This window comes from Rutilus rutilus (assembly GCF_951802725.1).
Source record: "Rutilus rutilus genome assembly, chromosome: 18".
In the NCBI taxonomy this organism is placed as follows: domain Eukaryota; kingdom Metazoa; phylum Chordata; class Actinopteri; order Cypriniformes; family Leuciscidae; genus Rutilus; species Rutilus rutilus.
Window position 1 is genome coordinate 14,220,548 of NC_140231.1, and position 21,812 is coordinate 14,242,359.

At 36.8% G+C, this 21,812-nt stretch overlaps 1 protein-coding gene across 2 annotated transcripts in view; it reads left to right on the forward strand.

Annotated features, from left to right (window-relative positions):
* ssh2b (slingshot protein phosphatase 2b) overlaps nt 1-21,812 on the forward strand; it is a 32,393-nt gene that overhangs the window by 6,310 nt on the left and 4,271 nt on the right. Inside the window, exons 1-13 of one of the 2 annotated variants that reach the window (XM_084387476.1) lie at nt 6,280-6,620; nt 13,872-13,990; nt 14,084-14,148; nt 14,886-15,007; nt 15,095-15,160; nt 15,261-15,326; nt 15,987-16,181; nt 16,863-16,956; nt 17,071-17,199; nt 17,286-17,332; nt 17,494-17,640; nt 18,639-18,839; nt 20,428-21,304. In XM_084387476.1, the coding sequence (XP_084243602.1) occupies nt 6,502-6,620; nt 13,872-13,990; nt 14,084-14,148; nt 14,886-15,007; nt 15,095-15,160; nt 15,261-15,326; nt 15,987-16,181; nt 16,863-16,956; nt 17,071-17,199; nt 17,286-17,332; nt 17,494-17,640; nt 18,639-18,839; nt 20,428-21,304 (2,247 nt within the window). In that variant the 5' untranslated portion in view covers nt 6,280-6,501. Of the gene's footprint in view, nt 1-6,279; nt 6,621-13,871; nt 13,991-14,083; nt 14,149-14,885; nt 15,008-15,094; nt 15,161-15,260; nt 15,327-15,986; nt 16,182-16,862; nt 16,957-17,070; nt 17,200-17,285; nt 17,333-17,493; nt 17,641-18,638; nt 18,840-20,427; nt 21,305-21,812 lie in introns of those variants that run through there. The other variant, XM_084387477.1, reaches the window with a different exon arrangement.

The following is a 21,812-nucleotide window of genomic DNA, read 5'->3' on the forward strand; positions in this document are numbered from 1 at the left end:
AAAGGCTTGCTTTCATGTCACAAAGGTTGTCCATTACGCAGTCACACAAACAAGGACCTTCACAAATTATCTCTAATGACTCCTAATTTATGACATAATGGCAATACATCAATTTAATAGATTGACTGACAAGAGTAAAAAATGCTCTCACTTTCATGATGAAAAGTTGAAAATATGTCACAATGTTACAAGATCATTTTCTCTACAGATATTATAAGCTCTATGGTATCTCAGATCTTTAGAGCTCTGTCAGAAATCAATAGCACTGTCCTTAACAAAACTGATACTTCACTTGCTCTTGTCTCATGCGCATATCATATTGTTTTCCTGTTGCAAAGCGGTGACATTTTAATCAGACATCCCTAAATGATGATTAGTTAGAGACTAAGAGTTTACTTCCATTTTTTTTGAGAGAGTATCAAATGAGATGGAAAGTTCTCATATATCAGTGTCATTGAATATGCCATCAGATATCAGACCTCTTTAATAACACACACACGCGCACACACACACACACACTGTATGCGGTAGATTGACAGATTATTGAGCTGCAGTTCTGATTTCTATGGACATTATTACCATGATAGCAGTGACATCATAGTGATATCGTCAAGTTAAGTTTGACAGTCATTTTGTGATAACATGATGTAGTTTTTCCTCTTATGTTTGCTCATAGACAGACCAAACAAGCAAGTTTTGTCTTTACTCGGGTCGGGATTACTCGGGATTTACTTTCCGTAAATCGTTGTTAATTTAGAACTTCTGCATCCTGCAATATTTCCCATTTCTTTCATCGTCAACAGTAGAATATCAAATCAGTTATACATATATCATTTAACCCCAACCCTAACAGTGTTAGTGTGCTTGCATATTTATATCACTTAATAATAATAGTTAATATAGCAGCAGAATAAATTGTATCTAATTGATGTGCATTAATCAGTATTTTTCTGAAGCTGACAATGGGAAACACCAAAACCAAAGTTAATTATACATTTTTGTGTTGTTGGTTCTTTAACATTATAATTTCAGTAAACTACAGTAGATTTTTAGAAGGCGTTTAGAAATATTGTTCTGTCTTGAGCTACTTGAAAAAGGCTAATATATTCTGATTTATGAAGAATAGGGCTGCATGCATTTGGATCAGAAAAAAAGAAAAAAAAGAGAGTGGGAGTGACAAATGTGACTTTGCTTTCCGTTTATTGCTTAATGCACACTTAATACCACAGCAAAACTACTAGATTAACTGATAAAGGCTCAGCTTACTGTATTTATAAGGTATAATTCACCCAAAAATGTAAATTCTGTCATGTACTCACCCTCATGACGTTTCAAACCTATAAGATTTTCATTCAACTTCCATGCACAAATGAAGATATTTTTTATGGAACTTTAAAGTCTGTTCCTCTAAAACTTAAAAGACCCAAAAAATGTCATATGTCATTCTTTATTTGGACTTAAACTATCGCAATAGTATCGCATCGTGACATGAGTGTATCGTTACACCCCTAGTCCCGAACCGTACAGCCTGGTCCGTACGGATCAACTGCGATCGGTTTAACCCCTAGCTGCAAGCAATGGTTTCCACTGGAGTGGTTTTGTTAGTCAATGCTGAAGGGCACCAGAAGGGTGAGTAGAGCTGCATTTAAAACAAGTCAAAATAGGGATGGAGTCACGGCTGGTAAAAACACGGGAGGGAGGGAGGGAGGGAGGGAGGGAAATGAGACGAGACAGGTTGATTCAAGATTGTTGTGTTTGCGGTTTTGTAGAGATTAGGCAAGTACTTTCATGACTGATCTAGCATACTAATTGTTTTACTTTTTATTGTAGATTTACTTTGTTAAAAGAATCTTGTACTTACTTGTCTCTAAGCCGTGATCGTTAGACTGACCTAAAGAAAAATAAGATTTGTTTAAGCAGGTGACTCTGATAGGCTGTGTTATGCCGTCTACAGACTGTGCAATTCCGGCAATCTAATAAGATCATTACAAATCACACTGCACAGACATGGATCTAATAAACTTGGGTACGAAATGTATGTAGACTGTACAATGATGGTACCTATTGAATCGTAGGCTTCAATGCAAGTTAGTATAGAATAAAATGTCATCAGCATGTGGCAGTTGTAAACAAATAGAGCAAGTCTGAAGCAAGTTGTGTGTTACCCTGATGGTGTTTTGTGTTTGTGTGTATGACCCTGTGCACCGCCCATACGAGTATTGATGACCATGTTTTATGAACAGGATGCTTACGCTGGTCTCTGATTTATCATGGCTTTCTATTGTGCCTCGCCTCCTGTATTATTGTGGTGGTTATTGGTTTATTTTGGTAAAAAGGCAGTTTTTGGTAGTTAGTTTGTTAACATTATGGCCCGGTTTCACAGACAGGGCTTAGACTAAGCCAGGATTAGACCATAGATCAATTAGGACATTTAAGTAATTTTTATAAACATGCTTAGAAAAAAACATTACCGATGTGCATCTTAAAACTAAAAAGGCACTGATATATTTTTAAGATCAGTCAGTGCAAGTTTATTTCAGTGGAAACAGCTCAGACTTACATTTTAGTCTAGGACTAGTCTTAAGCCCTGTCTGTGAAACCAGGGGTATATCACTTAATTAAATATAGTTAAAAAAAATACAGGTCGCCTATCCTGTAAAACTGCACATTGTCACAGTATTTTGTACGGTATTTCTGGCAACCACAGTTTTTAACATTGATGATATTTAGAAATGTTCCTTGAGCAGCAAATCAGCATATTAGAATGATTTCTGAAGGATCAAGTGACACTGACTGACGATTGGAGTAATGGCTGCTAAAAATATAGAGTATTATTGTTTTTACAGTTTTTTTTGATACTTAGCATAATTGCATAATTGTCCTTTTAAAAACATTTTTACAATCTTATCGACCCCAAACATTTGAATTGTGGTCATTCATATATATATATATGAATGAAGAGTTCAGATGCAAAAGCCTCTAAGTGCCATCTGAAATTTTCTTCTAGAATGATCATTTTTATCAAGCTCGTATGTTTAAGGTCAGTAATTTCACTTAAATGACAATGAAAATTACCTATTAATTGTAATTTAAGTGAAATTGCTGAACTTAAATATACGAGCTTGATAAAAATGATCATTCTAGAAGAAAATTTCAGATGGCACTTAGAGGCTTTTGCAATAGAATATAATAGAATACAATAGAAGATTTAAAAAAATAATTTTAATTTCTCTTTTTTTTTCATATATATATGAATATAAACTTTCTTCTGTGTAAAATACATATTGACACAGGGTCAGTCACGTGTGTTCTGATAACGTGCTGATGGCCTTTAGTGGAACAGCCTCTTGATGGTCTGCAGGTGCTACTGGACTGTTTTTCATGTTTGAACAGCTGTGTTTTATATGTACTACTGATAATATTCCCACAATTTCTGACCAATCCTTTTCTCACATCTATAAAAAATACATAATTGGATGTCCAAGTGTTATCCATGTTGCTTATTTAGTTTTTTTGGTTTTTTTTAGGAAAGGTGTTATCTGCTGTATGAAAAATAAATAGACTAATTCCTTTATAAGAAAAAATCAACCTATGTGAATTAGGCATGGGTCATGATAATAATGTTGACGATTTATTTATTTGTTTTTTTACGCTATAAAACCCTCTTGGAAAAGTCATGTCTCTACTGTCATCCCCTTTAAAACAACACTGCTAAAGCCATACATGCAAGCAGACGCCTTTGCACCATCGTGTACCATACGTTATATTAAGAATAATTTGCTTTAAACGTAAGAACACATACTGTGTGAACACCTGTGAAGAAGTATGTCTGACCAGGGTCATATTACCCCAAAAATAGTCTATCTACACTGTATGTGGCGCGACACGACAAATTCCCAACAGTTAACTGATGCCTTGTTCTATTTCTGACATACTTCAAGCTTCTTTTTCGTGGCTTATTGGGCTTAAACGCTCAAATACATACAAAATGATGTCAAAATGCCTGTCTTGGCGAGTATTCAGTTAGATACAGTCAGTTTTGGAAAGCAATAGTTGAGAGAAAACGCATGTTGGGTAAAAGTATATTTTGGCTTAAGCTCTTAAAAGTGACAGCAGCCTAATAAACCTGCTTCTGTAATCTGAATTTAATTTCTACAACTATCCAGTTTTATTTTACATTTAATTACTTTAATTTCTGTAGTATGTCTTACCTGAATATTACTGTTAGACCCAACCTGAAAAACTTAAAGCCATGTTTATTTCATTTGTCTCTTTATTCTATTGTATGTAGGCTATTTGTGCTATAATTTGCAATTTGTTTATTTGAATAAAATGATGAGATAATAACAAATAATCTGTATGGTGGTATATATGGCAGTTTTCCTCGTGGTATCTAAAATGGTATCTAATATCTATATTTTTCAAGGTATCGCATTGAAGTTGGAAATTTCAGTATCGTGACAACACTACTTCTGATACGAAGAACAAATTGATCTGTTTGATTGATTGTCACATCTAGTGTAGACAGCCTGAAGCTGTTGCAGCGCAATGCGACAACCGTCGTGTCCGGTGTAGACACTTTGTTAGTCATTCAGACAACTCAAAACTAGTGTAGCTGATTTAAAAAATATGTGACCCTGGATCACAAAACCAGTCACAAGTTGCACAGGTATATTTGTGGCAATAGCCAACAATACATTGCATGGGTCAAAATTATAGATTTTTCTTTTATGCCAAAAATCATTAGGATATTAAGTAAAGATTATGTTCCATGAAGATATTTTGTACATTTCCTACCCTAAATATATAAAACATTTATTTTTGTGAGTGAATGCAGCACAATCGCGAACATAAACGGACAACTATTTTCTCAATGTTTCGATTTTTTTTGCACCCTCAGATTCCAGATATTAAAATAGTTGTATCTCGACCAAATATTGTTATATCCTAAAAAAAATACATCAATGGAAAGCTTATTTATTCAGCTTTCAGATAATATATAAATCTAAATTGACCCATGTGACTGGTTTTGTGGTCCTGGGTCACTTATGTAGATTTTACCACCCCTAAAATGAATTAACCATTAAGTGTTTGACAAACAATATCACAGTTGCTCTCTGAGATCGTATCAGATTGGTCCTCATTTTCCATTCACCCATGTGAGCCATTACCTAATTAAACCAGTTCATAAAACCCCTTGTAAATTATGTCAAAAGATACCTTGACCTGTTTGCTCCCATTGATTATACTGTACAGATGATGTGAGACAGATCCTGATAATCAATATCACTGCTTATGTGCTCGGGTTTGCATTTTAGCGAGTGTGCGTTTGCAGTGCACAGAACAAAATTAGTCAATTGATAAAAATCTGGATGATAATAAAAATGTGTATTAGCTTAGAATTTATTAACTATAATTCTACAAACTATATTCTGTGATCAAAATTCATAGCAGAACTGTGTAGTAAATGCTGCACTAGAATGGACAACAAACAATGCTTTGCTAGTAAAGTTTCACTGATAAGAACGCTATTTGTGTTTTGATGGCCCTAGCGACCTGGACTGGTTTAAATACATTGTCATAGCACACTGTCACATGACGGGCAACCTAAATGTTTACACAGGCCTTGTGTTTCACCTTTGGTTTAGGATTTCATTAGCTCAGTCAGTCACAACAAGGGAAACTGGGTTGGACAAAGGGCGAGTGCGACCCATGGGAAAAGACCTATCCTTTCCCCTACCAAGGGCTCTCATGATTGCTATGATTACCAAAGGAAATTCCATCATCTTTCCTTTTTTACCAGAAGATAGGACAGCCTTGATCGAACACTGCTGTAGCACGCTCATATTCATCTAATAGTTTATTTATAAGCACTTATTGCAATTTCCTCACTTTTGTTGTAGCTTCCTCCTATTGTATAGCTTTGCTTGAGATAATTACATGCCATAGTCCCTAGTCTCATGGATTTATTTACACTAATTCAGATACAGTTTAATCTGTATAGAGACTGTCTAGATTTTATGGTTTCATCAATTCATTTTTGGTATCACAGGGCGTATCAACTTCTAAAATAGTTATGTTAGTTTTATTAATAGTCATTTGGCAGATTATTATTACTTGTAAAAGACTTGTGACTTTAAAAGATTAGTATGCGTGCACATATTAGAATCCATTTCCAGAGAGCTCTAAATCCAGCTTATGTGTGTTTACTCTGTCGGTTGATAAGGAGTCTTCTGTCCACTAGAGCACGTGTTCTGACTCCGCCCACCGTCTCAGTGTCTGCCTGTTTACTCGTGGAGCAGATGGATACACTAGAGATCCGAACTGAGAGAGACTACACAACAAGGGCTAAATTTGCTCTGAATACGTTTATCCGTTCAGTCACTCTAAAGCTCAGAAGAACCTAGTAGTTGCCGGTGTGTTTTAATGGTTTCTTCAACATGTGGTAGAAGGATGGAAAAGCTCTAGTGAGGGTTGCCTCACAACTGTCCGGCGTAAAGGATGACTTTAGGTGGTCTGGCGACTGCTTTAAGCAGCTCCACAGAATGCCTGTCTGCTCACGATGGAATACAAATACTGCTGCAAAGCGGCTTCATGTACCAGGACAACATCAACCGGTTGTAAGTTTGAAAAAGATCAGCATATGTTTTTATCATTGAAGTTTATGGCGAAGTTTTCTGTTTTCATCTTTTTTGTTCTTATTTAATTTTCTCTTGCATTTTTATTTTGAGAATTTTGGACTGTTTTTCTTTTTTCTTTCTTTTTTGTTTTGTTTTAATTTCTCTTTTAACCTTTTTTTTGTTCTATATTAATTTAATTTCTTTTTTTCTTTAATTTAATTATTTCCTTATGGGTCTATGTTGTGATTTATTTATTTTATTTTATTTTCATATCTTTTTTTTTTTTTATGAGCATTTTGGGGTCCTTTTCTTTTTTTTCTTTCCTTTTTTCTTTGTTTTAATTAGATTTTAATAGTTTTTTATTTCTGTTTTCTCTCTGCATAGATTCCAAAGTTCAGTTATATTACAATAGCATTCAGGGCTTCAGACTGAAAATGTTAATTTGCGATTCATTTTTTTGCTGAGATCGCCACTGGCGACAATATAAATATACATGTTATGGTTAAAAATTGCATGGCTTTTTACCTACATGTTCTGTGATGAGTAGCCCATCACATCTTGTTGTGTTGACGTAGTAAAATGAGACGACGCGCAGCAACGGAAAAAAAACTCAGTGAGATTATCTTTTAATTTTTGCTGTTTTCTGTTACTGCCTGAACTTCACATTATTTGTAGCACAGCCATTCATAATCGCAGTAAGATTTGTACTTAATTGGCACCTTTTAGTAAACAATTGACAAAATTTCAGCTTTCAAATTCTGTCAATTTTATCACGAAATACAAGCAATTAATGTCGTTTTGGCGCTCTTTAATGTGGTCTGGCAGATCGCCCAATCAGCATTTCGACCTTGTATTAAACAGCTTGAGAACAGTCATGTCAGGTAATGTCAAATTTACCTCAGAAAAGCCATTCAATGCCCATAAACTTGTTAGTCAACTAGAAAAATAACTATTAAAAGGGGCATTTTGCTAAATATATGCACTATATCACATCATCCTTATATTTTTACATAACCTGTTGTCTACATGAGAAAGAATGCAAGGAGCTAAAAATCACATTCAACACTACCCATATAGTTTCATGTGAAGAGCTGCCATTTACCTCTCAGATATCACTAATGAAGAAAAATAGATTGGGTGTGTGCAAGACAACGTTTTTAGTATGCATTAGGAGGAGGCCAAACTATACTCAGTGGCCAAGTGATGCTGACATTATTATAGTCTGTGACACTGATTCTGTGCAAAGAACAATTCTTTTTAGCTGTACGTAGTTCTCAAGTTGGAAAAGCAGTTCAGTTCCTACTTTAAGTGAATCTTAGTTCCCAGGACATCCACAAGATGGATGAAAATGATTATTCTGTAAAAGGAGGGCAGATGTGACAACACATGAAAAAAAATAAAAAAATTTGGTGCCTATTTTTTCCCCTTATTGGAGCCAATGGCTCCTTAATTCATTTTTTTGTCTGGAGTCCTGCCATTGAGCTCTTTATCGTTGATGTCATGACTGAAAACTGTTGTTTAGTTTATCTAACTAAATATGCATGTATTCGTGTCGCATGGCGATTGAGGCAGTCAAAACAAGCAAAGTATAGTTTTACACCTTACCTCACTCACACACCATCTTCCTGTCCTCAGTAAACAGGAAGTCCTTGCCGCGCACACATTTTTATCATTATGCAGAAACAGAACGTTCCATTCAAGCATGCTGCAGACCACACAATCTCGTTAAGTGTGAAAATGTGGCACTGTACCAGTGCAGACGCATCATTACATTTTAACAGTGATTTATGTGTAAATTCTAAGATGTGGCCTTTTTTGTCTTTACGTATACTGTACAACATTGACATGTTTTGAATGTTTCAAAGGGTTAGTTCACACAAAAATGAAAATTCTGTCATCATTTACTCACCCTCATGTCGTTCCAAACCCGTAAGACTTTCGTTCAACACAATGAGAGCTTTCTGTCCCACTTTGACGCTTCAAAAAGTTAAGAGATCGTAAAATTAAACAATATGAATTGAGCAGTTTAGTCCAAATTTTCTGAAAAGACTTGATTGCTTTATATGATGAACATATTTAATTTAGGCGAGAACGAACCTCATTGGTTCTTGCTGAAGCTCAAACGCGCTGCGTAACACAAGAATGAACCTCATTGGTTCTCGCACGTCAAGAGAACATGCTTGAGCTTCTGTTTACCACAACTGATGTGTGAGTCGATGAATGTTTATATACGAATAAAAGCCTAAATTCAATCTGGTCATCATATAAAGCGATCGTGTCTCTTCAGAAAATTTGGACTAAACGTCTCAATTCATATGGATTAGTATTACGATCTGTTTATAAACTTTTTGAAGCATCAAAGTGGTAGTTGTGTAGCTGTCAATGGAGGGACAGAAAGCTCTGATTTCATCAAGAAGATCTTCATTTGTGTTTTCATTTTTGAGTGAACTATCCCTTTAAAGCATTTAGAATAAACAAACTCTCTCAGAAACATTCTTTTGATTATGCAGACTCTTGATTCATATAAATCAACGGATCGAAATTGATTCAGAAATGTACGTGGAGAGTAACACCCATGCAGCTGGTTTCAATAATGACTCAAACCTGATGCTGTCAATAGAGACGTTGATGAAGTGTTCGGTTCAGCATTACACGTTTGTCATCTCTTCTTTCTGTCTTTCCCCTTTTCCTGCTGTAACACACAAACCACTGCTTGAATGAAACCATGTGTGTTATTATTTCAGTGTACAGTGCGAGGAGACAGTCAACCGTGGATTGAAGTGTGGTTGGACAGTTCTTGACCGCTGTAAATCTGCCACTTTATTTGTATGCTTCTTTTGAGTTAGTTACTGTGGTGGGTATTTAGTGAATAGTTGTACATTGTGAAAAATGTTTTCAAGAGTAGAAGGATTTTTGGGATTTAACCGGGAACTTCCTTATTGAATCGACTCAGATTGCTCTCAACTGTAGGTTATTATGTCCAGCTCGAGGGGGACATTAGAGAAATTTGTGTTTCTCAAACGTACTTTGTGACTTTAATCCCGTCTGAATATGCCATGTCTGTTTTTCTCACACAACCTCTGTGAAAATTTCAGAGCAAATTACCTACTGTTTTTCGGCAAACTCAATGGTCCTCTGAGAAATCGAATCCCGCCCGAATTGCGAATGTCTGTGATTGCCGATATGGTATTATACTAACGCTTTCCCTCATGTGTTTTTTTACCTACCTGAGCTACCATTTGTGCATCAATCTTCCGCATGCTTTCATTCCATTTCAACTTGGTGTCAATCGAAATAAAATTATAAAATTAATAAATAGATTTATTAAGCTGCAAAGACTGCCCATTTTAATATCAGGTACTTGTCTAGACATCTCTGCTCACTTATGTGGTTAATTATAAACAGCCACTTCTATAAACTCTATATGAAGTTTATTTAAATAGGGTTTTAATAATTAATAAAAGATTGATAAATAATTCATAAAAAAATCTTATACTTCATACGTGATGCACACAAACACAGCAGATGACCTTCTGTAATGCCCACGTTTAGAAAACACACACTTCCACCTCTGTAATAAACACTGAGATGTTAGTTTCGTCCGAATCACAGACGTCGGGTGATAAGAACTGTAATTCAAACTAGTCTTGTCCGAATAGGGCTTTAGTGTACTTTTTTAAACCAATATTAAAAATGTATATTTGAAAGGTAAGTAAAACTTGAAGAAATAAATCATCTAGAAATGAAAATTCAGTAATTATTAACTCACCCTCATGTTGTTCTAAACCTGTGTACCTTTTTCATCTATGAGTCACAAAAAATAAATGCATTCCAGTTTTCAGAAGCCGTACGGTATGTTTGTGTGATGAACAATCAGAAATATCAAGTCTGCATTTATTTTCTATTGTGAATGATTCATCCATGTATACATTTATTTATTTGTGTAATTTTTTTTTACCTCATAGTTTTTAATCAAAATGTCATAAGTTCATCTTCTGGTGATTTTATGATAATCTGTTTTACTCATAACAATAAGAAAAGATCTGTCTCAACTTCCGTTTATTCCACTATGCTGTATTGTATTTGAACAGGGCGTACATGTCATACAGAAAGTGTGAATATGTGGAAGTGCAGATGACATCTAAGAGCTACAATTGAGGGAACTTGAATTGCGACTTTAATTTTGATCTGTTCATCACACTGGATTACTGTATGACTTGCAGTGTATCATAAAACTATCATAAACTGACATGTGGGTGCATAAATAATGATATAGTAAATAACGGTTACACATTACAATAATACATTTTTGTTAACATTTGTTAATGCATTGACTAACATAAACTAACAATATGTTTATAAAGCATGTTAACTAATGTAGTTAACTAATGTTAACAAATGATGCCTCATTATAAAGTGTAAAATTTCCCTTTAAATCATTCAAATTACTGACTAGTTGTCATACAAACTTTTGTTTAAAATACATTTTTGTAGCACAGAAACAGTTAGAGCACAGAACGTATTGATTTAGTTTTATTTAGAAAGCTCTTAAGCCCAAATATGCTGCAAAAAAAAATTCCTATTAGAAACACTCCTTTATAGTAGTAATAAAAAAATAAAGTAACAGGTTCATGATTAACAACAGATCATTGAAGAGATGCAACATACTTTAGACAATAGACACACAAAGTCACATGTACACACTCCCATAATACTTCATTCTCACGTTTTTGAGCCGACACACAATAACACCCTCGTAAAAAGACATATGGTTATGCACATGACTCAAAAGCAGACGCACACACACAAATGAATCTGTGCTTCTCTCACTTCTCTGCTCTCTCTGTTATTCACACTCGCTCTTGTTTTACAGTCTGCATAGTCTGAATGTCATTGATTAGAAGGAGATATGTTGCTTGGTATTATTCAAAGAACAGAAACTCGCACACACAGATCCCCCAGCTGTCGCAGTGATGGGGAACAGAGTGTTCTTGTTTGCGTCCTGGACAGAGAGTTCGATGTGTGAGCTAATGCTTTCAAAAAGGAGTCCTCCCATATTCCCTACTGAACTCAGTGTCTCATGTTCCACTCAGGATTTAAAACACATCAGAGACATTCATAGAAAAGATAGAAATAACAATGTTTCTTTCACATGATAGACACAGTTAAGATGGCTAATTTAAAAATGAAATTAATTTCTTAGTGCCGGCAAATAGTATTTAAAATGTCAGAAGGTAACCTCTGGGAAGTGTACCCACATTATTTAAAGAGGCCATGTTATGCCCTTTTACAAAGTCTTGATTTTGTTTTTGGGGTTTACAATAGGTTTTCAAGCTTGAATGTTCAAAGACACCTTATTCTTCATATATTTTAAATTTTTGCATTTTTACTTCTCCCAGTCTGTCTGTAACACTAGTTTCTCTCTCTATGAAGCCCTTTCTTCCGAAAATCGCAGTGTGCTCTGATTGGTCAGCTGGACCAGGGTGTTGTGATTGGTCAACTGCTTTGAGCGTGTTTTGTAATTGTCAGACCCCTTACCATAATCGCAAGTTTCAACTCACGACTAACGCAACTCAGCCAGGCCTGGCCCCTTTTTTTTCCTGTATGCCTTGGCAAGGAATAATTTACATGAGGAATATTGTGATGTATGCTTCCGGAAGAAAACTCAAGACTATAATCAAGGTGTTTTAGGGAGTTCAGAAACAGTGCTTACTGAGTGACTTTGTGCTTTGTCTCTTTAAATAATGTTAAACATTCATTTCTGTAGATTTTTAAAGTTTCCTCTCTTCGTTTTAGCTTTATTTTTTTGTTCATTAGTGGGGATTTATAAGGCAAATTGTTATTTATTATAATGTGATGTTGTTTTTATTTAAATAATACAGTTTGTCTACCGTTGATGAAAAATGATGAAACTTGCCTGAAAAAGCTCTAGGCTACTCATTTCGCTGATTTTAAAAAAGAGGAGACCAAACTACATTTCCCATCATTCTCTGCTGCAGCATGGGAATGATAAAATACACAGATAAAGCATAATTTCCACACCTATTGTGCATCCTTTGCCATTCATTGTGCTATTCATTGTGATTAATTAGCTAAACAAGCTTTCTGCGTTTTTAAGGAAGTGAAAAAGAGTGAAACATTGTTCAATAAGTCCATTGTATTCCACCCAAAAAGTCTTGACACACATCCCAGGAGCGCTTAAGTACTTAAGAAGTTCAATTCAATACACATTTATTTGTATTTAAGCAAGCGCTTTTCACAATACAAATAGTTTCAAAGCAGCTTTACAGAAAATGCATGTGTCTATATTACAGTTTGGAGTGATCTGTTATCAGAGGCGACTGTGTCCAAGTAATGGATTTCAGAAATGTAAATATACAAATCACGCCGTATGCAGTTAGACTTTCACCTGATGGAGGAAATAATGGGAGGAAAAAAAAATCGCACTAATTCATAGTTAGAGACCAAGGCTGTGTCCTAAACCATTAATGCACATTTTAAGGGGACAGACATTTGTAGTAGTATCCCAAACCATAATGGATGTTATAAACTGATTTAGTGTACTCATTCAATCCCATAATGCACCTAAATAACGAATTTACAAACAATGTTAATTCAATGGCCAGCTACTAGAGAAAACCCATTCGAATTGAGAATTGGGCCTAATAAATCCCCACATCTCACTAGAAGAGAGTCTCCCATCTGCAGCACTTCAGGCGCAAAAGTATAGGCTACTTCGGCTGTCCGGGTTCTGCGACAGTCCGCGCAGTTTGTTTCCGAGACGTAATTTTCACTATCAGGAGGGTCTGTGGACATCCGTTCTGCACTGTCCACGTTCAGTCCGATTCAGTCCGACGGTGCGCGAACAACAGCACATGTGCGAGTGATTTGAGCACTTGAAATCTAAGACTAGATAGTGCGCACGCGCCGAACGCGTCTTTCCGCGCTCACGGCCAGAGGCACGTGCACTCAACTGTGCGCAAGACGGAGTGGAACGTAGAAAACAAAGTATACCTGGGCCATTAGTGTCCAAATTCACTCTTCATTTTCATTAACTTATTTTTGTTCACACTCACTCAGAAATCATTTTCATGTACTGATTGGGTGCTCAAGAAACATTTGCTTGGTGAATAAAAAAAATGTATTTAAAGAAAATCTTACTGACCCCAAACTTTTGAACAGTAGTGTATTCATATTCAGCAATACAGCAATACACATGATCTCTATTTCTGTCTCTTTCTCTGACCTCAGCATCAGTGAGAGCTTTCTAACAGTGAAAGGTGCCGCCCTTTTTCTTCCACGTGGGAATGGCTCCTCCTCTTCCTCATCCTGCTCCTCCAGAATTACAGGACAGCGCAACAAACATGCAGGTATGGGCATCCAGTAGACAACACATGCAAACAAGCAAATAAAAAGCTAATGACCATTTTTGATTAATGAATGATTTTACTTTCTTTGTGCAGGGGACCTTCAGCAGCACCTGCAGACCATGTTCACTTTACTGCGACCAGAGGACAACATCCGTCTGGTGAGCTCCACACACAATCTCACACACAGTTACAAGCTCTCTACCAAAACCTAGTGAGCTGCCCATGTAGGCAATAAAGTTTTGGAAAAAATCAAGCCACAAGCTGAATTTTCAGCAGTCATATATCCAGTCTTCAGTGTCACATTTTTGTTTAAACTGTGTCTAAATTGTGAAAAGAAAATTGTTTTTGTTTATTGAAATGTTTTGTAGCATTATAAATGTCTACTCTCCTTTTTTCATCAATTTAATGCATCCTTGCTCAAAGGCACACTATGCAATTTCTGTTTTTCTCGAACAGCGACCCCTAGAGTCGCTGTAGAGTACTTGTATTTAACGTTACTGTCGTAAATACCACTCACGCAGAGCCGTCTCTGCTCTCTTCCGACCGCGCTTTCTTCGTTTTCTTCGTCGACTCTGCCATGTTTCACGTCTGAAATGCGTGCTAGTGTCTTCCGTAGAGGTTGCTTCATATGTTGTTGATGTATGTGACGTCATGCCGTAAAGCAAGTCATGATTCTCGCGGGATTTGTCGGGGTGCCACTCTTTTTTGCTATCGGGATGAATCGCCCTCCTACGAGTTTGTTTACCATCGAAATTATTTCGAAGCTGTTATATTACGGTACAAATCTTGCATAGTGTGCCTTTAATAAAAGTGTTTAAAAAAATTCCATAAAAAGCTAAAAGGCTAATATATTCATGCAATGTTTTTCTGAATGGACTCTCTGCCTTCCCTACAGGCTGTGCGGTTGGAGAGCACCTTCCCCCAGTGCACCCGCTACATGGTGGTGGTCTCCACTAATGGTAGACAGGACACAGAAGAGAGCGTGGTGCTGGGCATGGACTTCAGCCCTTCCGACAGGTCTGTGTGTGCTGCTGCTTGTACTGTTAAGTTAAACCAATCAAATGTTTTAACAGCAAATAAGTAATTTTTTGGGGGGTGTTGCAGTTCCTTTTCCATAGGCATGGTGCTTCCTCTGTGGAGTGACACACGGATCCACCTGGATGGTGACGGGTAGGTGTGGCATATCTGTTAAAAACTGACAAATGCATTTCTGATTCTCCTGTACTGTAGGTTGTTCAGATAGTGTTTCACCCCTCTGTTTTCTTCACAGGGGTTTCAGTGTGTCTACAGATAATAGGATACACATATTCAAGCCAGTCTCAGTCCAAGCCATGTGGTGGGTGCTTTTCTTTTCTTTTCTTCTTGAGATTCATTAAAATATAGTTTTAAGTAGATATATAGTAGAAATATAGTTTGATGTACTGAAATTAGTTTTTGTTACCGAAACAGTGAAATTGACATTAAGGCTTTCATATTTATTTCGTGCTGTTACTATAAGTAAAGAGGAAGAAATTATTAGTTCACATGTGCGTGCACGTGCTGTTGCTTGAATTGAGGCGGACAGAGCGATCTGTCACACCACATTAAAGAGCACCAAAAAGACATTTATTGTTTGAATTTATTGATAAAATTTACAGAATTTGAAAGCAGAGACTTTGTTCCATATCAAAAGTAACAAAGCACAAAGATTATTGTGTTTATTGGATGAAAGGCGCACTCCAAATAGAGTTTAGTAACATTTTGTTTTTGCATATGATAATTAACTGTATGTATCTAATTTAATATGTGATTATGATATATTTTGAAAGAATTCTAATTATTAATATGAGTGCTTTGACATTAACCTTGATTTATTGAATCACTTGACCCTCATTTGTTACTTAAGGTTTTGATTAAAATCAAAACTGGGCTATTATTGTACCTAAGAAAGAATTTTGGTATCAGTCCAACCTTGATATGGTGGCATGTTTTGATATGGAGCACCTCTTTTTCTCAGGTCAGCCCTGCAGTCTCTTCATAAGGCCTGTGAAGTGGCCCGCTGTCATAACTACTTCCCCGGCAGCCTCTTCCTGACCTGGGTGAGCTACTACCAGAGCCAGATGTCCTCAGATCAGTCCCGCATCAACGAGTGGAATGCCATGCAGGACGTGCAGTCCCACCGCGCAGACTCGCCTGTGCTCTTCTCTGATGTGTGAGTACTAATTTGTCAGTGGTCCTGCAATTTGAGCGAATTGAAGCCAGTTTTGATGCATCACGGGACTTCATATATATTTTAAAGTGCCCTGTAATGCTTTTTCGAATACAACCTTTCATGTAGTGTGTAATATAGCTGATTGTGAATGTAAAAGGTCAGCAAAGTTTCTAAGATCAAATCGCTTTACAATGTTTCATTATTGGACTCGGGCTTGAATTGATACGCTAAAACCAGGACACACTGTTACTGTTCATATCAGGTGCTGAGGAAGCCTCTGGAGCTGAAATTTAATTTATAGTAATGGGTGTTTTGTTTCTGACACACACTGTAAGCAGTAGATCAATCACAACAGATTGTGCCATCTGACCAATCAGAGCAGAGCAGGCTCTTGAAAAGGAGGGGTTTAGAGAGACTGAATCCTTGATTGAATTTCAGACACTGTGAGAAAAGAGGTGATGCTGCAAAGAAAACGAAAGTGTTTTTTGACCCTGGATGCATGAAACCCTATTGGAGGAGACCCTCGAAACAAAATTAGGAACCTTTAAAATAGCATAATAGAGGCACTTTAAAATAAGACACTTTTTTCTAAATACCATTCATTAATCATATATTTGGCCTGCAAAGTTGTACTAGTGGATGCGTGTTAGATTTGAACAAAAAAATTTTTTTGGTCTCCAGGCCAACTGAGCGAGAAAGAACAGAGAGACTCATCAAGAATCGCTTGAGAGAGATCATGATGCAGAAGGACCTTGAGAATGTCACCTCAAAAGATGTATGATGCAAATACACATCCTAAAAATCACTTCCTTGATGACTTTATTAATTCTGTAGAATCTTCTCACGTGTACTCAGCTCACGCTGTACCTGCACACACACTCCTGTTTAGATCCGCACGGAGCTGGAGATGCAGATGGTGTGTAACCTACGGGAGTTTAAGGAGTACATTGATAACGAGATGATCGTCATCTTGGGGCAGATGGACAGGCCCACAGAGATTTTTGAGCATGTTTACCTGGTGAGAGTGATGTCACACACACATTTTGATCATACATTTCAGTTACGTTGAACCATCAGTCATTTTTGAATTGTACCTAATTATAGGGTTCTGAATGGAATGCATCTAATCTGGAAGAACTACAAAACAGCGGGTGAGTTTTGTTGACATCCTCGTCTCTGAAAACACTCTCATGCCTGCAAGTAGAAGATACTTTTAGCCATAAACCTGTTATCTTTTATATTCTCTTTGAAATCTGTTCCTGGCGTTAATGATTAAACAGATTTTCGGTTATGTCTTTGTGTTTACCATCAGGGTGCAATACATCCTTAATGTGACGCGGGAGATCGATAACTTCTTTCCAGGGCTATTCGAGTACCACAATATCCGGGTTTACGATGAAGAGGTCACAGACTTGCTGGCTTACTGGAATGACACTTACAAGTTCATTTCTAGAGCCAAGTGAGTGGGAATAACCTCCTAATGCTCACTTTGGAGTAAAATGCACTGCTGTTCTAGCTGTCATTGTTATAAAGTTGTTTCAAACTACTTCTGCTACGTTTGTTATGTCAGAATTATCACAATTGTGAGTTGACAACCCTGAGATTCTACTTTGAATCATTTTAGCAATGCTCATAATGGATCCATCTATGGTTTTGTTGTTAAATACAAAGAAAAATACTTTACCACTACATTATTCTAGGGATATAACTCAATTAAAAATCTGGATGATACTGATAATATAACCGATAACTAATACAAAGATTATAATCCTTATTATATATAATATTAATACAATATTGAAATAAAAAATATTTAAAAAATTGTATTTGTTTAAAATGCTACAAGTTAATTTAGGCATCATAACATTGTAAAGTATAAAAAATGTAACATTGAGCAAGCATTTGTCAGTATATTGTGCAACCCTTATTACCATCCTTTATATGCACTTAAAAAATAGAACAAAATGGCACACTTTGTAACACTGTCTATAATAAAATGGCATATTAAAATATGTTGAGGTGTCTAACTAAATGACGACACAATCAGAATTCTTTTCAACAATTTGTTTTTACTGAATTTTCTACAAGGAAACAAATGAATAATACAAATGCTCACAATCCAAATGAATAAGAACTTAGAAATCAAATAACAGCCAGAAAAATTATAAGGATATAATAAAGTCTTTTCATCAGAATTCAAGTTTGACAAGGTATGAACAGTTTTCAGTCAGAAACTCGAAATGACGGTCATTCTGATATAATGTGAGCACAGCATTTGTATAAATGAATGGTAGTTTTAGTTTCAAAGTCTCTTCTTTCAGAAGAAAGGTTTCTAGGTTTCAGATAAAGTCTTAATTCAAATTAATTGTTAACCTATGTTTTAGTTTTTCTTTACCAACATGTACTAGCAGCACTACATCCATTTTTTTTTAAACATGACTAATCTGATACCTACAGGAAAGCAGGGGCGAAGTGTCTGGTGCATTGCAAGATGGGCGTCAGTCGTTCGGCCTCCACTGTGATCGCATATGCTATGAAGGAGTACGGATGGGACCTGCAGCAGGCCTTTGAGTATGTTAAAGAGCGGCGGGCCGTCACCAAACCCAATCCATCGTTCATGAGACAGCTGGAAGAGTATCAGGGAATCCTGGTGGCAAGGTAAATGTGTAATTTGAAAGTGTGTGAATAGTAGGAAATGTCTGTGTGCATTCAAATATTTAAACATGTAAGTATGCCACTCACTTAAATGACCGTAGACATGTTCACCTCCATGTTAATGACACTGTTCTTTACACAGTTGATTATAGGGCTCTGATTGTTTTCTTTGAGAAGTTACAGTGGCTGTTCGACCACATTCCACTTAGTAACTTGAGCGTCTTTGATCGTGTGCTTGCGTCTCAGAGATTGTAGGTTTGTGCATGTGGGCTTTGGTGTGGGTGGGTATGCATTTGCAACACAATGCACTTTGCACTTCCTGCAAAATTACTGAATGGGGTTATTCACATTTTTTTAAGGTCTGATAAAACCACTCAATCCAAAGATGGATCCATATTATACACATTCGTAAAATTTTCCCCCTGGAGTTTATATTTACATCATTTTTTTCCATTCTCTCTCTGACCCAGTTAAAACAGTTCAAACTTTTATTTGTCACATACACAATGGTGGCGGGTCATGTTGCTGAATACTGAATGTGTAAATGTAGGCGACTAGGTGGTAATATGTTTATTTTAAAATCATAACATTAATATGTAAAAACCACAATCGTGACTATTTCAGACTGACCCATTTTTGCAGCTTAGTTTTAATAAATTATCTGGGTTTATGAAACTTAAAGTACACTACCGTTCAAAAGTTTGGAGTTGTTGTTTTCTAATAAATACATTATTTTATTCAGCAAGGATGCCATAAATTGATCAAAAATATGACAGTAAGACATTTAAAATTTTACAAAAGATTTCTATTTCGAATAAATGCTGTTCTTTTGAACATTTTATTAATCAAAGAATCCTGAATAAACACGTATCACGTTTCCACAAAAATATTAAAACGATTTTTAAAGGATCATGTGACACTGATTGAAGACTCTAGAAATGGCTGCTGAAAATTCAGCTTTGCATCAGGAATAAATTACATTTTAAAATATATTAATATAGAACACAATTATTTTAAATTGTAATAATATTTCACAAAAATAATTATTCTACTGTGTTTTTGATCAAATAAATGCAGCCCAAACTTTTAAACAGCATACTCTTTTATTTCAGCAGAGCCAGAAAAATCCTGTTTTCCATGGTTTGAGATGAACAAATTCGAATTTTTAGTAGTTATTTATACCAAAGTTGACATTTCTTTTGTCTGATACCGCAAGCTGTCATGTGTACTGTAAGTCTGTAAATAATGTGTTGTCACAGTCAATAGTCGCTCAGCTGATTAGAGCAGAGGGTGTGAAATAAGACAAATGTGCGAGTGACTCGTTGCTCTTCTGCAGGACTGTGTTAAACTTGTTATCTTAGAGATGCACTGAAATTTCTGGCCTAACTACAATGACCAATAATCAACTGTTTGTGTAGTGTGAAACACACAGAATATAAAAATGGCATGTTGTTACTTACAGCAGATGATCTCACTTAAAACTAGCCCAAACACAATGTAACATTGTAACATGCCTCCTTTTTGATTGTATTGGTTATTGCCATTCCCTGCATGTTTTGTTTACTCTACCTTTTTCTTTTCTCCATTCTAGCAAACAGAGACACAATAAGTTGTGGCGTTCCCACTCAGATAGTGATCTGTCGGACCACCATGAGCCGCTCTGTAAAGCCACTGCTGCACAGTCTCTCGGACGCTCCAATTCCCGTAACCAGACCTTTGGCCAGACGTCACCCTCGATACAGGAGCTACTGCAGACTCTCACACCCACTGGAATTAAGGAGCAGACGGCGCCTGATACCACACCCTGGTCAGATACTCACATTTACAACGGCCTGGGGAACACAGACGACAACCTCCATGAACCCACAGACACCCCCTTCATCCCAAGACCCAGGGCTGCCACTGTGGTCCCAGAGGCCAGGTCTGATGTCACCTCTGTGACCGTTACCGAGGCGGTCTCGCTATGTCGTCCTCATCCTCCCGCTGCTGTACATCACCCACCTTCGTCCCCCAGGCTTCTCTCAGATGCAAAGGCCAATCAAGTACTGCCTGAGCAGCCTGAGGTGTCCAATCTTGTGCCTTTGGAGAAGTCTAGTCCAAAGGTCCTCTCATCTATAAACGTTAGGAGTAGGACTCCTGAGCCATGCACAGAGGCCCCGGACTCCTCAGAGCTGCAGGATATCAGCCAGCAAGTGCCTAACACGGAGACGGACTGTGCGGGGTTAAGTCACGGCAGTGATGAAGACCACCACCCCAGTGCCACATCTACCACCCCTCCCTCCACTCTAAGCACAGACCGCATTGACTTCTTCAGTGCCAGAGAGAAGTTCCAGGGCCTTTCTCAGGAGGGTCAGATCCGCGGGACTTCTGAGCAGGCGTCGCAGCAGGCACCTCGGGACAAAAGTCCTAGCGTAGAGACCAAACGGCTACTTCCTGACAACCCTATTAAAGAGGAGGAACAGAAAAAGGTAAGGGGTAATGAAGAATGCTGGGATTGTGGAGTGTTTGAAACTTCCCGTATTAGTATTGAAAATTTTGTCATCGTTTACTCACCCTCAAGTCGTTCCAAACCTGTACGACTTGCTTTCTTCTGTGGGACACAAGTAAAGATGTTTTAAATACTGTCCATAAAATGAAAGTCAGTGGGGAAAGTTTTACAGTTTTGGAACAACAGGGTGAGTAAATGATGACTGAATTTTCATTTTGTGGGGCCTTTCCATTAAAAGAATCAGCAAAACTTTTTTTCATGAACTTTAAAGTATAATGATGCATTAATGTGCTACCATTCTATAATTTCTATAATTTTAAGTTTAATTAATTTCTTACTTGCAGAAAAAAACAAAAGCACAGTGTTAACCATCAATGAAATAAATAAATCTCTATGAATGACTTAAAATGTTTATTTAGATACCTGGACAAATCTTTGAATGTATCTGTCTTAATATTATGTTATCGTCCTGCAGCAAGGCAATAACG